A 14,296-nucleotide genomic window follows, 5' to 3' on the forward strand; every position below is an offset into this window, starting at 1 on the left:
TATTGTTAGACACATCTAGTTAATAAAGTGGTGTTGATTTGGTCAAATTTAGCAGTGAGTGAGTTTTTTCTAAGAATTTTCTAGATTTTTATGAGTGATAATTGATTCACAGGAAATACAAGTCAACTGGGCAAAAGCACACATGAAGGCTGTGTTGATCTTCTTGAGTGTGTTTTTTAAGAGTGGTGTTAAGGAATGATAAGGAAAGCACTGAAGGTCATTAATGCTGTTTTCCCAGTTTTGTTTTATTTTATTTTATTTTATTTTATTTTATTTTATTTTATTTTATTTTATTTTCTTTATTGATGTTTGTTTATTTTTGAGAGAGAGATAGAGCAGGAACAGAGGAGGGGCAGAGAGAAGGAGACACAGAATCTGAAGCAGGCTCGGTCGGACGCTTAACCGACCGAGCCACCCAGGCGCCCGTGTTTTCCCCCATCTTTAAAAAAAAATGTTTTTTTAACGTTTATCCATTTTTTGATAGAGACGGAGCGTGAGTGGGTTAGGGGCAGAGAGAGAGGGAGACACAGAAGCAGAAGGAGGCTCCAGGCTCTAAGGTGTCAGCGCAGAGCCCGACGCGGGGCTCGAACCCATGAACCGCGAGATCATGACCTGAGCTGAAGTCGGATGCTCATTCGACTGAGCCACCCAGGCGCCCCTTCCCCCATTTTAATGAGACTGTAGTATGAGGGAAAGTTCGGTCTGTTCAATTTTAAATAAAAGCAGTCGTCAGGAAGAGGGGAATGGTCTGTGTAAACCTGTGTGGTCTTAGCACTGGAACGTTAATAGAGCTGCGTGCCTGAAGCTTCTCTTGATTCTGAGTTTTCAGTTTGTGAAGAAAAATTTTTTGGCAAGTTGCCTCAAACTGAAATACGCCTTAAAACTTTTATAATAATTAAGGAAATTTAGAATTTATTTTCAGTCTTACATTTTCTCGGGGGTGAAACGTTACGTATGTATTTTAATACTACTCTTGTCAATAATGTGATACTTTCAGCAGGAAAAGACACTACCTGTGTCTACAAGAGGCGAACGGACTCTGGGTGGTGACTTGTCATATTTCTTTTACCTGTGACACCTTTATGTGTGGAGGAGGTGTCTGAGAATGCCTTTCCTGCCTGTGTGTGAGCTGGTGTCCCCCACCGTGTCCTCTTTAATAACTTAATAGTCCTGCAGACAACAGGCCTGAATTTATGACCTGGGTTGAAAATGTTGCCCTTTACTAATTAACTCGTAGGTTTATCTCAGCTAAGTAAAACTTCATGGGTAATTTGGAATATATCCCAGTTTACATAAAGAACATGTTACTTCCTTACCTTTTAGCAGTAAAGCCCCAAACTAAATAACCTTCAGTGATTTATAAAAATGTTTCTGTAAAATGTTTATTTATTTATTTTGAGAGAGCGCGAGAGGGTGTGAGCAGGGCGGGGGAATCCCAGGCAGGCTTCTCACTGTCAGCGAGGAGCCCTCACAACCATGAGATCATGCCCTGAGCTGAAATCAAGAGTCAGACGCCTGACTGACTGAGCCACCCAGGCACCTCTGTGATTTATAAACATGTTTAATAATCTGTTTTATTTTTGCCTACTGATTAATTTAGGCAATGCAGTTCTTTCAAAGTTAAATCTGAAATACCACGTTTGCTATGTGGCCATTAAAATGGTGTTTCAGAAGCATAGATCTTTATGTGGAAAGTTGGTAATGATAGTCGTAAGGGGGACTGCGCTGTCAGACGGTGTGCTGGGAGATGCCTTTCTGCTTGCGTGTGCACACCTCGCATCTGGAGATCTGTCCCAGGGTGTTAAGTCTGGGTGTCTGTGGGAAGATAGCAGGAAATGTCGCCAGTGCTCTTTGGCTGTGTCGTCGTGTTGCTCTTAAGAGAGAAGAGCAAAGGAGACACGAGATGAAAATACGGAATCTCGGGCGCCTGGGTGGCGCAGTCGGTTAAGCGTCCGACTTCAGCCAGGTCACGATCTCGCGGTCCGGGAGTTCGAGCCCCGCGTTGGGCTCTGGGCTGATGGCTCAGAGCCTGGAGCCTGTTTCCGATTCTGTGTCTCCCTCTCTCTCTTCCCCTCCCCCGTTCATGCTCTGTCTCTCTCTGTCCCAAAAATAAATAAAAACGTTGAGAAAAAAAAAATTTTTTTTTAAATAAAAAAAAAAGAAAATACGGAATCTCTCACATTTCTGATGTGCTTGAGTTTCAGTATTTATATTTAACATGATTTTAAGTAATCTTGTTGCTATCAGTAAAATTACACTGGATAATGTGTTTTTGAAAGAACTAACAAGGCGAGCAAATATGACCTTCTAGAATCCTTCTATGCCGCAAGTTTGGGTTTTTTGTCGCTTTTTTCTCTCTTCGTTTTACATGTGGTTGTTTGCACGTCCTTCATGGTCTGTGAAAGTCCGTAAAGGCAGGAAAGTCAACATTTAACGCTCTTCGCGTGTTAGGTGTGTGGTAAGCATTTTAAGTATCTCAGAGCAGGCACTATTTTTTTAAGCTTATTTATCTGTTTTGAGAGAGAGAGAGAATGAGCCAGGGAGGGGCGGGGGGGGAGGGAGCACCCGGAGAGAGAGCTGTCTTCATTGGCGCAGAGCCCGACCTGGGGCTCGATCTCACGAATCGTGGGATCATGACCTGAGCTGAAATCAAGAGTCGGACGCTTAACCGACAGCCCCCCCCCCCAGGCGCCCCTCATTGTTCGTGGTCGTTTCTTATGAGGAGAAGTGGAAGTGGTCTCGGGGCCGCTGGGGCTTGTGGCCACACCCCTGAGGAGACCGAAGGGCCCTCTGTGGCTCCGGAGTCTGGCACTGGTTCCTGCCGCGAGCCGGCCTGTCAAATTGGGGTCGGATTCCGGCTCGGAGGTGACTCAGTGTCAGCTTTGGCACCCCACCCAGCGGGTGTAGGACTGGTGCTTGGTCCGCAGGCACTTGAAACGTGGGGTTCTGCTCTCCTAGGAGCTTCATCTGCACGTTCTCCTTCCAGAATCCTCCCTAACGTGTCCTCTTATGCCGCTGACCACGTTTATGTTCCTTGGTTCTGCAAAAACCGCCTTTGTTTTTGCCCTTGTACTTTCTTGTTCTAAGATGATCCTAAATAGGGTGACATTCCTTTCTTAAAACCCTGTTTTCCTACTATCCCAAACCGTTTCTACTGCCATTTAATTCCACAAGTTTGAAATTCAGTTTTTGACTCCTACACTTCTAAAACCGTTTCATGCAAGTTTTTTTCTGGTTACAACACTGTGATGAGCAAGTATGTCCTGTTACACACAGGCACTGTGCACCATGGAGTTAGAGTTCGGTAAGCCTCTGCCTTTATCCCCAAAGGTTTTTAGGCTTTTTGATCAAGTCGATATTATACGGGAGGGTTTTTAAAAACCCTTAAAATATACTTTTATTTATTTTTGTTTGTTTACTTGTTTTGAGAGTGTGTGTGCGCGTGCGCACATGCAGGGGAAAGGCAGAGAGGGAGAGCCCCATGTGGGGCTCGATCCCACAAACCGTCAGATCATGACTTGAGCCGAAATCAAGTCTGATGCTTAACCGACGGAGCCACCCAGGCGCCCCATTTGAATTTTGACACGTTAGTTAACGTTAAAAAGCACGTATTTATATGTTTGTTTCAAGAATGATGACTTAAAACGAGGCAGCGGTTTCAAAATGTTAAATATACGTTAGTAACACATGGTATTTGCTCTGAAGCAGCCGTGTCCTTCTCTGGGTGCAGGACCGTTGCTCTGGAGCATGCACGTGGACCGACGGCGTCTGGGACTCACCAGTGACTCCCGGTCACACTCAGCAAGCAGCCTGGGGTGGGAAGCATGCTGTTTGTGGGTTAATACAGACATTTTCTGAATTGTACATTTATCTTTCGTTTTTAGCTTTCTTTAATTTTGAAGACATATATTGAATGAATATGCACTTAATTCTCACTTTTTTACCCCCGTTCCTTTTTAGGCTTCTCTACAGTTTAGCCTTTAATGCCAGGTTTCTGAGACACCTGTGGTTTCTCATATCTTCTATGACAACACGGACGATCACAGGGTATGTGCTGCGTGGACTTACAAATTGAGCTTAACTTGAAGCACGTGGGAAGTCGTGACCTAATAAAGATATTGTAAGATGGTATTTTAAAGTACTATTTTATGTAAGAAAAATTCTAGATGGTCTCAATTTTATAAAAAAAATAATGCCTAATTTACAGTTATCTGTGTATATTAAGCGGATGGCTTTATTTGAAAGTACATTTGTTTTTAAAATCCTAGTCATTTTTTTTCAACCACAGGCTTGATATTTCTTTGCTCCATGTGACTCTCATGTATTTTCGATAGTGAAAATATAGAGCTGAAGCAAATTTAACACCATTACAGACATTAAAACGTAAAATATTATAGAAGTTGCTTTTTGAAACTTTTGTTTGTGTAATTAGGTTTTTCTTTCTTTTTTTTTAATATGAAATTTATTGTCAGATTGGTTTCCATACAACACCCAGTGCTCGTCCCAACAGGTGCCCTCCTCAATGCCCATCACCCACCCTCCCCTCCCTCCCACCCCCCATCAACCCTCAGTTTATCCTCAGTTTTTAAGAGTCTCTTATGGTTTGGCTCCCTCCCTCCCTAACTTCTTTTTTTCCTTCCCCTCCCCCATGATTTTTCTTATATGAATCGGCATGTAACTTAAGTTCTAGAATCTTTAATATACACATTTTAATTGGATGTGTACTAAGCAGAGAATTTAATGTTCACACATCCTTCATGGGGAGCTGACGTAGCCTAGCGTCCCATCGAATCTCTCCTCCATCAGGAGTCCGCGCTAACCCCTCTCTGCCAACCCCTCTCTGCCGTAACAGCGAAAATGAAGCGTGTGGCTCAGGCAACCAGAGACTGCACTTCCAGAATGCAGCTCACTGTGCTGGCAGTTACAGCGGCCTGCAGCCTGTCTGGCCTGTCTGACGAAGGACAGACACGTCTCACCTTCAGGGCGAGAGTTTGGAAGGCATTGCCTTGGCATTGCCCGCCTCTCTCTGTCTCGCCCCGCCCCACCCTGCCCTTTCCCTTCCCTTCCCCTCCCTCCCTCCCTCCCTCCCTTCCCCTCCCTCCCTCCCTTCCCTTCCCCTCCCTCCCTCCCTTCCACAGGAAGTTGAAACAGTTTTTGGTGAGTGAGGATGAGGTGCCCAAAATGCAGACATGCACCGGGCTGGTCTGAGAGGTGTCAGGTGGTGACACACAGAGAAAGGACGACCACGTTTGCTGCCTTTGTCTCCCGGTCAGCTCCTGGGCAGCAGGAGACCGTATGCGAGGCATCTGTACAAGCTAGTCTTACAATAAGAGGGGATGTCAGTTCGTTGATAGTTTTACTTTGAGTGACATACTTGGTTTTCTTCGTTTAATGTTACTGCATCTGGAGTGAGCAGAGGGAGCTTATAATGATCCCGCAGCAGCTGATGACACTCCTAGAGGTGACATGAACAGGGAGGAGCGGCCGAGATGGGAGAGAACCTTGGATGCCTTAGTGTCTAGAGAAATTCTTTCACATCCTTTCCTTCTCAGATAAAAATGTGGGGCTTTCATGCGTGTTTGGTTTCGTTTTTTGGTGCCTTTCAGCCACTTACGGCGGTGCCGACCTTGGCACATGACAGGTTTGTTTAGCGCAAAAGATCAGGGATCGATGGGGCAGGAAGTGATCTTCGGGCTCCGAGTGTTTCAGCTTAGCGACCTGCCCCGGCCCACGCTGTGCCTGACGGCCGCCTGGGGTGCACAGTGTCTGGCTTGTAAGGAGGTGGGGTCGTGGTGTGAAGGAAAATGAGGTGTTATTAATTATAGCAAACTGCTAATACTACTTTATAAGTTGGTGAATTTCACAAAAGTTTTAAAACTCATTTCTTAGAAGCCAGTTGGAGAATTTGGGTTTCATTTTCCATATTGAATTAAAGTCCCTCAAGAAACTTATGATGGGATACGTACTAGGATTGTGTTAATAATCTGTAAGTTTCTTGAATTTACCATTGGAGTAAAATTTAAAATTTAAATACCTGATTTTCCTGAAACTGGCATTGAGTTAGCTTGGAAATCGTTTCATAACAAGACTTCCACTGGGACCTCTGAGTTCTAAGGGTCATGACGAGCGTGTGAAAACGTACATTTCTTTGTGACCCCCGAGTCTCGCCGGCCTGGGTTAGAAGCCCAGGGGTCTGTGACCTCACAGGCTCTTGGGTGATTGGGGTGCAGCTGACCCCAAACGACCACGTGGCTGGCTGGCTTGTCTTTGTTGTGAGACATCCCTTTACCATCGCGGGAGGGGCTTTGCCGGGTCACGGCCTGGGCGGTCATTTCTCTGACCCCGAGGCTGGCGTGGTGCCTCGTTGTCTCTAACTCTGTGGGGACTGTTCTCATTATGAATTCTTGTCACACTGACACCAGTAGTAAGTAGTACTGACAGCAGTCTAAGTAGTGCTCTTAAAACTCGTTTTAGATGAGGGGCCTGGGTGGCTCAGTTGGTTGAGCGCCTCTCAGTTTCGGCTCAGGTCATGACCTCATAGTTCATGGGATCGAGCCCCAAGTCAGGCTCTGCTCTGACAGCATGAAGCTGGCTTGGGATTCTCTCTCTGTCTCCCTTTCTGCCCCTCCCCCGTGCATGTTCTCCCTCTCGCTCTCCTCAAAATGAATAAACTTAAAAAAATACTTTAGCATGCTCTACCGACTGAGCCAGCCAGGTGCTCCTTCCCTACCTTTTCTGTTAAGAAGACAACAACAATAAACCTTCCACCAAAGCCATAAAAAAATATATTAAAAAACCAACCTCATTTTAGGCAGGAAAGCATTCAGTAGAAACTTCTGTAGCAGAGAAACCTTGATCCAAGGAGGAGTGGTTGCTGCAGCCCGGGGTGGGAGCCTCGTCCAGAGGGTGTGTCCAGAGGGGAGGGGTCACCCGTGGCCCCAGCGATGCTCGTGTGGCAGCCAGCTCTCCAAGTTCTGAACCAGTGTCTTTTCCATTACGTAAATTATGGACTTTTTATTTGCACATAAGTCTTTGTGATTGACCTGTTTTTAGAGGAATACCTGAGTCAGTGTTTACGGCCAAAAGAATGGTCAGCGGAGAATCAAGAGACGTGTCTGCTGGAGGGGACCAGAGGCACACATCTGACCCTTCTTGCCAGCCACAGTTTCTGTCATTAAAATGAAGATGATTCATTCCTTTTGCTTACCTTATGGGGGTCAAGGAGAAAAAAGCAGCTCATGTTGAATAATCGCCCTCCTCTCCTTTAGGGAACGCGTGTCAGCATCTTACGTGTGCTGGCGCATACGTGCGTGACCGGTGGTGGCGATTAAGGGCGGGGACTGCTGACAGGCTAACAGCTGGAAGCTGGTGTCTCACTCTTCCAGGTTCAGGAAATACCTTCTCCACCTTGTAGCCCTGAACTCGACCTGTCCCGTGTCCCCCAAAACAGCATCTGCCCGTCACTGTCATCTGTTCCTTGGGGAGCTCTGCAAGGGAACCAAAAGATGCAATCCATTTTTATTAATACAACAAAACATGTGACGTTAAACCTTCTTCCTGCTGTACATCAGCACGATTTTACTGTGTGAATGGCCCAGGACTAGGTTTGGGGGGTGGGGGGTCCCTGGGGAGGAGGAGGACTGGCCGGTTCAAAGGGCGCCCCCACGCCTCTTGTATCCTAACATAAAGAGCCTTTCTTTGCCATCTGGCTTTGGCCACGAGGTAGGATGCTTGTACTCTGTCCCTTGTGGCACGTCCTCACTGCATTTTTATTTTGGACAGACCCCTTACATCCATCACTTCACCGAGCTGCTGTCGAGTGCTGTGGGTACACACAGCAGGACGGCTCACGCAGGCTGTGTTTCTTCTGCGGGACGGCAGAGTTCACGCTGCACATCTGGGTCCCTGTTCTCACGGCCCTGCTGGTGGCGGTGCTGTCCCCCGAAGTGGGCCCCGTGGACACCCTAACGCTCCAGGCCGCTCAGGCCAGCTCACCGGAGCCCCACTAGGAATAACAGTACATTTGCCTGGCCTTACCTTCTGCTTCGGGCTCTCACGTAACTTGGCAGTGGTGGGCAACCGGTTGGTAACTTGTGGCTCCTTATTCCTGGTCACAGTTCACCTGATTCACACCTGTGGTTTCGTGGAAATAAGTGTTCGAGTATAAACGTACGTGGATGAAGATGAGCCGGTGATCACGCACGACACCTGCCTGTTCAGGGTTGGCAGGACACGCTGAGGGGACCGTGGGGCTTGATAGACGCGGGAGTGCTTACACGTGACCCTCCGTTCACCGGATGGTCAGCAGGACAAGGGGCCGCATTTGACCAAGAGAGGACGGGACAGGTTCCAGGTGGCAGAAGTAAATGTAGTAGCTCTCAGCTCCTGACCCGTGACAGAGACTCTGGGGCGCCCCGCAGACGGCCTTACTTGAGATCAGCCCTCCTGGTACAAGCAGGGGCGCTAACGGGAGCTGGTGAGGGAACTTGCGGAGTGGAAACAAGGCCCAGCACAGAAGAGGGGAACCTTTATTCCTGAAGGTTCTGGTCAGGGTTCCATACTCGGCCGTTTTGAATGTTCCCAAATGTAAGTCACTGCGTAAATTTTTCATGAGACCAACTTGGTACTTTGTTAAATCTGTTAAGTAGAGAGGGGAGAAAGGGGACAGTTTTCAACATAGAAATAAAGTCTGTGTCTTTAACAGTGGCGTTACTTACTATGACCTCTCTCTGGGGACCGCTGGCTCGCTCGGTGACTGGATTCGTCCAGTTGATCACGGTGGCAGGAACATTAGTAAGGAGTGGTGGGTTGTGTCCTGCTTTTTAATTTGAGTTATTTACGAACCCATGTTGTTAGAAGGACTTGCCTTCCCTCGACGTAGTTCAGTTGCTAATGGGAATATTATTTTCCCTGATTATGCTTGTCTGACGGCCTGTCTTAACTCATTCCCAAATGAAAACTGACCTTAAAGTCATTGTGGTTCTTTTTGCTCCCATTTCAAGGTCGATGGTGCCACTGCTCCAGGTGATATCTCGGGGCTCCCCTATGTCTTTGGAAGACTCCAATCGAATCATCCCTCTCTTCTACCTGTTCAGCTCTTTGTTCAGTCACTCGCTAATTTCCATACATGACAGTGAGTTCTTTGGGGACCCCATAGAAGGTAAGAGTTTTGCGGAATCTGGGTTTTTTTTGGCTTCACTGCCTGTCTGTTTTCATAGATGATAGAAAAGTTTTAAACCTCTTAAGCCTCTCACTGTGTTGAGAAATATGATAGAATATGGAACTGTGTTTCTCAGTTGTAGGTCAGAGACAATCGTCAATGATGCCTTTTACCCTAGAAGAGCTGATCATGTTGTCTCGCTGCCTTCGAGATGCGTGCCTAGGGATCATCAAGTTGGCTTATCCAGAAACCAAGCCAGAAGTTCGAGAAGAGTATATTACAGCATTTCAAAGTATTGGGGTTACGACTAATTCTGAAATGCAACAGTGTATACAAATGGAACAGAAGCGATGGATTCAGTTATTTAAGGTATAGAATATCCGGGTGTGTGTGTGTGTGTGTGTGTGTGTGTGTGTGTGTTTAGGAGGTCACACAGTGTACAAACGTGTCCTGAACGGAAGGACAGGTTTGCATCCGGCAATGTTCTTAATTTGCAAAACTTTTTTAAATGAAGAAAATTCATTTTCATTTTACTTTTGCCTTCTTTTAAAACCTTGCGTTTACCTTGTTACATGCATCATTTATAAGTTGCTCTAAGTACTTTTAGTGACTGGATGAAGTATAAATAAAATTTCAAAATATTTTCATTTCATTTTTCACCAAAAGATCTCTTACAGATTTTTTTTTTTTTAATCTCTTGAGAAATTGATTAAGAAAAGTGGCATAAGGGGCACCTGGGTGGCTCAGTCGGTTAAGCCTCCGACTTCGGCTCTGATCATGATCTCGTGGTTCGTGAGTTCAAGCCCCACGTCGGGCTCTGTGCTGACACTTCAGAGCCTGGAGCCTGCTTCGGATTCTGTGTCTCCTCTCTCTGCCCCCTCCCCTGCTCACACTCTCTCTCTCTCTCTCTCAAAAATTAAAAACAACAACAACAACAAAAAACATTTAAAAAAAAAGGTGTGATAAAGTCATTAATGTAACGTAAGTTGCGTGTAAATTATTTTAGGATATCTTCATTTTTACCCATGCCCAAAGAGAAGTTACGGGTTGCCGTGGCTGGAATGCTGGCAGGAAATCCCCACCAGTGCGAGTATCACTGAGGGTAGAAAAAAAGAAAAGATAAAGGGTGCCTGACTTGCCATGAAATTTCTGCAGCAAACACATCCAGTCAGCTAAAATCGCTCATTAAGGGAGTGGGAGCAGAAGTGCATTTTCCAAATTGAATGCTGGATTTACAGTCCGTTTGATACCCGCGACCCCTCGCGCACTAATGTGCGGCTCAAATCATCAGCTGTCCCTCCAGGTCTTTTATCACTGCTTTTGTCAAGCTATCTATTTAATTGAAAGAAGTTAATTGAATGAAAATGATCAACTAAGCTTGTATTAATATTGCTAATGGAACTTTCTTCTTGGCCATGTTTGGAGAAAGATGTCAAGCTAGACTTTAGGAAAGGCCCATTAATGCTCGCACTTAACCTGATGGGCTAATTAAGGACTGCTTATTCATCCGACGAGTGCACGATAGTCTCTATCCAGCCCATTGTGCCGGATTTTACAACACATTTCACTTAGGAGCATGAGCATTAGTAGCAGTGAGAGTAACTGATAATGTTTTGATTGCACTGAACACAGTACTAATGCATCATTGAATTTATAATTTGTGCAGATGGATGTAATATATGTTTGCACAATTTATTTTAATTACCTATCTCTGCATTCCCAAGTAAACTCTAAAGGTCACATGTTGAACCCTTAATATATCCATTCTTAAGGAGTGACAGTTTTGCAACTTTTCTAAGTTAAAAATAAGCTGTCTAACCCATTTAAAACTTAAAATTCTTCTGTAAACTTTTCCTGGATATGTGTATTATGGTGGCATGTGTGTTTTCCTTTAAGTATTCAGTTGAACTCTGGGATCTTTGTTAATAAAGCTGTCCATTATGTAGGATATCAGGTTTGTGTGCACTATCAGATAATGTCATTATTTTATAGCACCTGTTGAGAACCTCGTAATTTCCACGTGGCAGGCTTATCTTTAGGACTTAGAAACCTCAGAATTTAATAATTCTGTATAAGATATTTCCCCCTGGCCTTGTTTTGCTTGAGCAGTAAATGAAAATTCTGTAGTGAATTTTTTCTTCTGCCTTAAAATGACTCGTTACCACTTGATTAAGGATTGAAGTTTTCAGGAATTAGGGTGAAGGTTCACTTTTGTGGTACGGGATCGTTTTCGGTTTGAAATCGAGTGGTTACAAAGACCTGGGTTTAGAACAGAATTGTTTGAAAGACAGTTTTTTGAACAGGATTCCTGTTCTTTGGGGAAAAGAAACCTTCTTCATACTCTCTGCTGTTAAGCTGAGCCCCCAAAATAATGAAAAATCGAGGCATAGTTTTTGAGTGGAAAAGGGTTTTTTCCGTGTAAGAAAAAATTACCTTTAACGTGAGATCGAAAGAATTCCCTCCCAGTGGATACCGTGTCCCAGACGGTGGTCTCAGAGCTGTGCATATATTAATTCTGCCAGGAAGATGCCATCATTGTCCCCATCTTAGAGATGAGGCCGCATGGCCGCCGGTGAATAGAACCGGCATCCGAACCCGGCCGCTACTCTGCATCCCCCTCGGAAGACTACGAAAATAGAATGCTAGCATTTCATAGGTATTTTAGTGCCAAATTTGAATTGAAGAATTCAAGGCAGAAGCAACCAGAAAGGTAAAAGCATTTTGCCCGTGATTTCCTGCCTTCCGCTGATGGTGACAGAATTGCAAATGATGAGGCCTGACTCCTCCGGCCGGCAGCCATTTTCATTTTTCAGTCTTACGATGGGCCTTTCAGACTGATTTCTGTGAGAGGCCCTGCTGGCTGGTCACAGAGCATAGAATTTTAAGTGGATAGAGTCATCTTTCTTTGTCACTCTAAGAATTGAGGTCAGTTGCTAGGCCCCGCATTGACACTGCTAAAACAGTTTATGCATTTATCAAATTTATAAACTCCTCTTGAGGCGTAATTTACAGGTCTAATTACTTGAGCCCTATCAGGAGATAGGAAGTCCTGTGTGATGCGGCTTCTGTGGGAGCCGTCGCCTACATAGGAGTCCCCTACCCGGAAGGTGGGGGCCTGGGGAGCAGGGAAGAGACTTCCGGAGCCTCTCTCGTCCGCACACCTCTGCGTGGAGAGACGGAGGTCTGTATTGTGAGTGATGTTCACTTTCTCGGTGGCTGGTTTTATTTTTCAGGCTCAAAAAGAATCGTTGAAGAAGTGAACATTAAAACAACAGCAGTGCCCTAACGCGGCCCTAGCGTGCCGCCGTGAACTGTCACTGTTAGGCACGCGACGCACCTTTGTTCTCGCAGGGTAGTGTCACTTCCTTTCCGGTCTTTGAAGGTTTTTGTTTAGTTTCTGACTACTGAATAAAATGGGTACTTTCAGAAGTAATTTTGTAGTGTTTTAGACATCCTGGAGAACCCGGTTGTCTTTAAAGATACACCAGTTTTCGCAGGTCGTAACTAAAGGCTTTATAAAACTTGGCTAACCTGACATCAGTCCACAGCGGACGCTTCGTGACCTCGGGGTTGGGGCTCCGCTACCACCAGTTATCTGAACACTGTTATGGGAAGTAATAGAACACGAAAAACAATTGTGTGTATTTCTGAAGGTTTACTTAACATAATTTTTTTAGTTACTGAGCGTGTATTTAAGGTGTAGATCTAGCATGGGCAGACATGATATGGTGGACGAGAGCGAAACATACCAAACAGATACGGTGCTGTTGTATTTATAGCTGTTGAAGCCTGCTGAGAGTGTCTGTGGGGCTGGGCACACCTGGTTATTCCAGTACGTGCGTGTTTGTGTTCTGTTTTACTTCCTATTTCTTAACACGCTAGTAGTCAAGGATCTCCCGGGGAACAGTTAAAAACAATTGACTGGCTTTACCTCAAAGAATTGAATGAAAATCACTGTTGCTGGTACCTCTGCCCAGGCATTCATCAACAGAAGATTTTGGGGCACTTGGGTGGCTCAGTTGGTTAAGCATCAGACTTACGCTTTCAGCTCAGTCGTGATCTCACAGTTGGTGAGTTCAAGCCCTGACAGCTCACTGACAGCAAGGAGCCCTCTCTCTCTCTGCCCTCCTCACTCCCAAAATAAATAAACTTTAACAAAAAACAAAAAAACCCAGGAGATTTCAATATGCAGCCAGGGTTAAGAACCATAGGCCTCACTGTGTAAAGAAATCACTTGGGGCAGATATATATAACCTTTGATCTCATATAGAAAAGTAGGCTTACTGTGACGTAGGTCCTGTGTATTTATTTATTTTTATTATTTTTTTAATGTTTACTTCTGAGAGAGAGAGAGAGAGAGAGAGAGAGAGAGAGTGGGGGAGGGGCAGAGCGAGAGGGAGACACAGAATCCAAAGCAGGCTCCGAGCTGTCAGCACAGAACCTGATGCGGGGCTTGAACCCATGAACCCATGACCTGAGCCGAAGTCGGACACTTAACTGAGCCACCCAGGCGCCCCGAATGTTTATTTATTCTTTGAGAGAGAGAGAGAGAGAGAGAGTGAGTGTGAATGACCATGAGTGGGGGAGGGGCAGAGAGAGAGGGAGACACAGAATCCGAAGCAGCTCCAGGCTCCGAGCTGTCAGCACAGAGCCTGACGCGGGGCTCAGACCCATGAACCGTGAGATCATGACCTGAGCCAAAGTTGAACACTTAACCGACTGAGCCACCCAGGCGCCCCTCTGATTGTTTTTGAGTTTATCTATTTTAGAGAGAGAGCGCACAGGATTGCACCAGAGGGGGAGGAGCAGAGAGAGAGAGAATCCTGAGCAGGCTCCTCACCGTCAGTGCAAAGCCTGACATGCACCGTCAGTGCAAAGCCTATCCCCCAACTGTGAGATCGTGACCTGAGCCAAAATCAAGAGTCAGACAGACGATCAACCCATTGAGACACTGGGCGCCCCAACAAATTTTAGATTTAAGCAGGAACTAAATTTTAGATTTCAGTCAGGGCGCCTGGGCGGCTCGGTTGGTTGAGCGTCCAACTCTTGATGTCAGTCGGCTCAGGTCATGATCCTGCTGTTGTGAGATTGAGTCCCTCACTGGGCATGGAATCTGCTTCAGAGTCCCTCTCCCTC

General features: G+C 45.7%; 1 protein-coding gene across 2 annotated transcripts in view; it reads left to right on the top strand.

The window, feature by feature from the left end:
- Positions 1-14,296, top strand: part of UBE3C (ubiquitin protein ligase E3C) — a 120,754-nt gene that overhangs the window by 52,010 nt on the left and 54,448 nt on the right. For both annotated transcript variants that reach the window (XM_043590036.1, XM_043590034.1), the window contains 3 exons: positions 3,961-4,047; positions 9,003-9,160; positions 9,297-9,529. In XM_043590036.1, coding sequence (XP_043445971.1) covers positions 3,961-4,047; positions 9,003-9,160; positions 9,297-9,529 — 478 coding nt within the window. The remainder of the gene's footprint in view (positions 1-3,960; positions 4,048-9,002; positions 9,161-9,296; positions 9,530-14,296) is intronic.

Source organism: Prionailurus bengalensis, chromosome A2, assembly GCF_016509475.1.
Source record: "Prionailurus bengalensis isolate Pbe53 chromosome A2, Fcat_Pben_1.1_paternal_pri, whole genome shotgun sequence".
Lineage (NCBI taxonomy): Eukaryota > Metazoa > Chordata > Mammalia > Carnivora > Felidae > Prionailurus > Prionailurus bengalensis.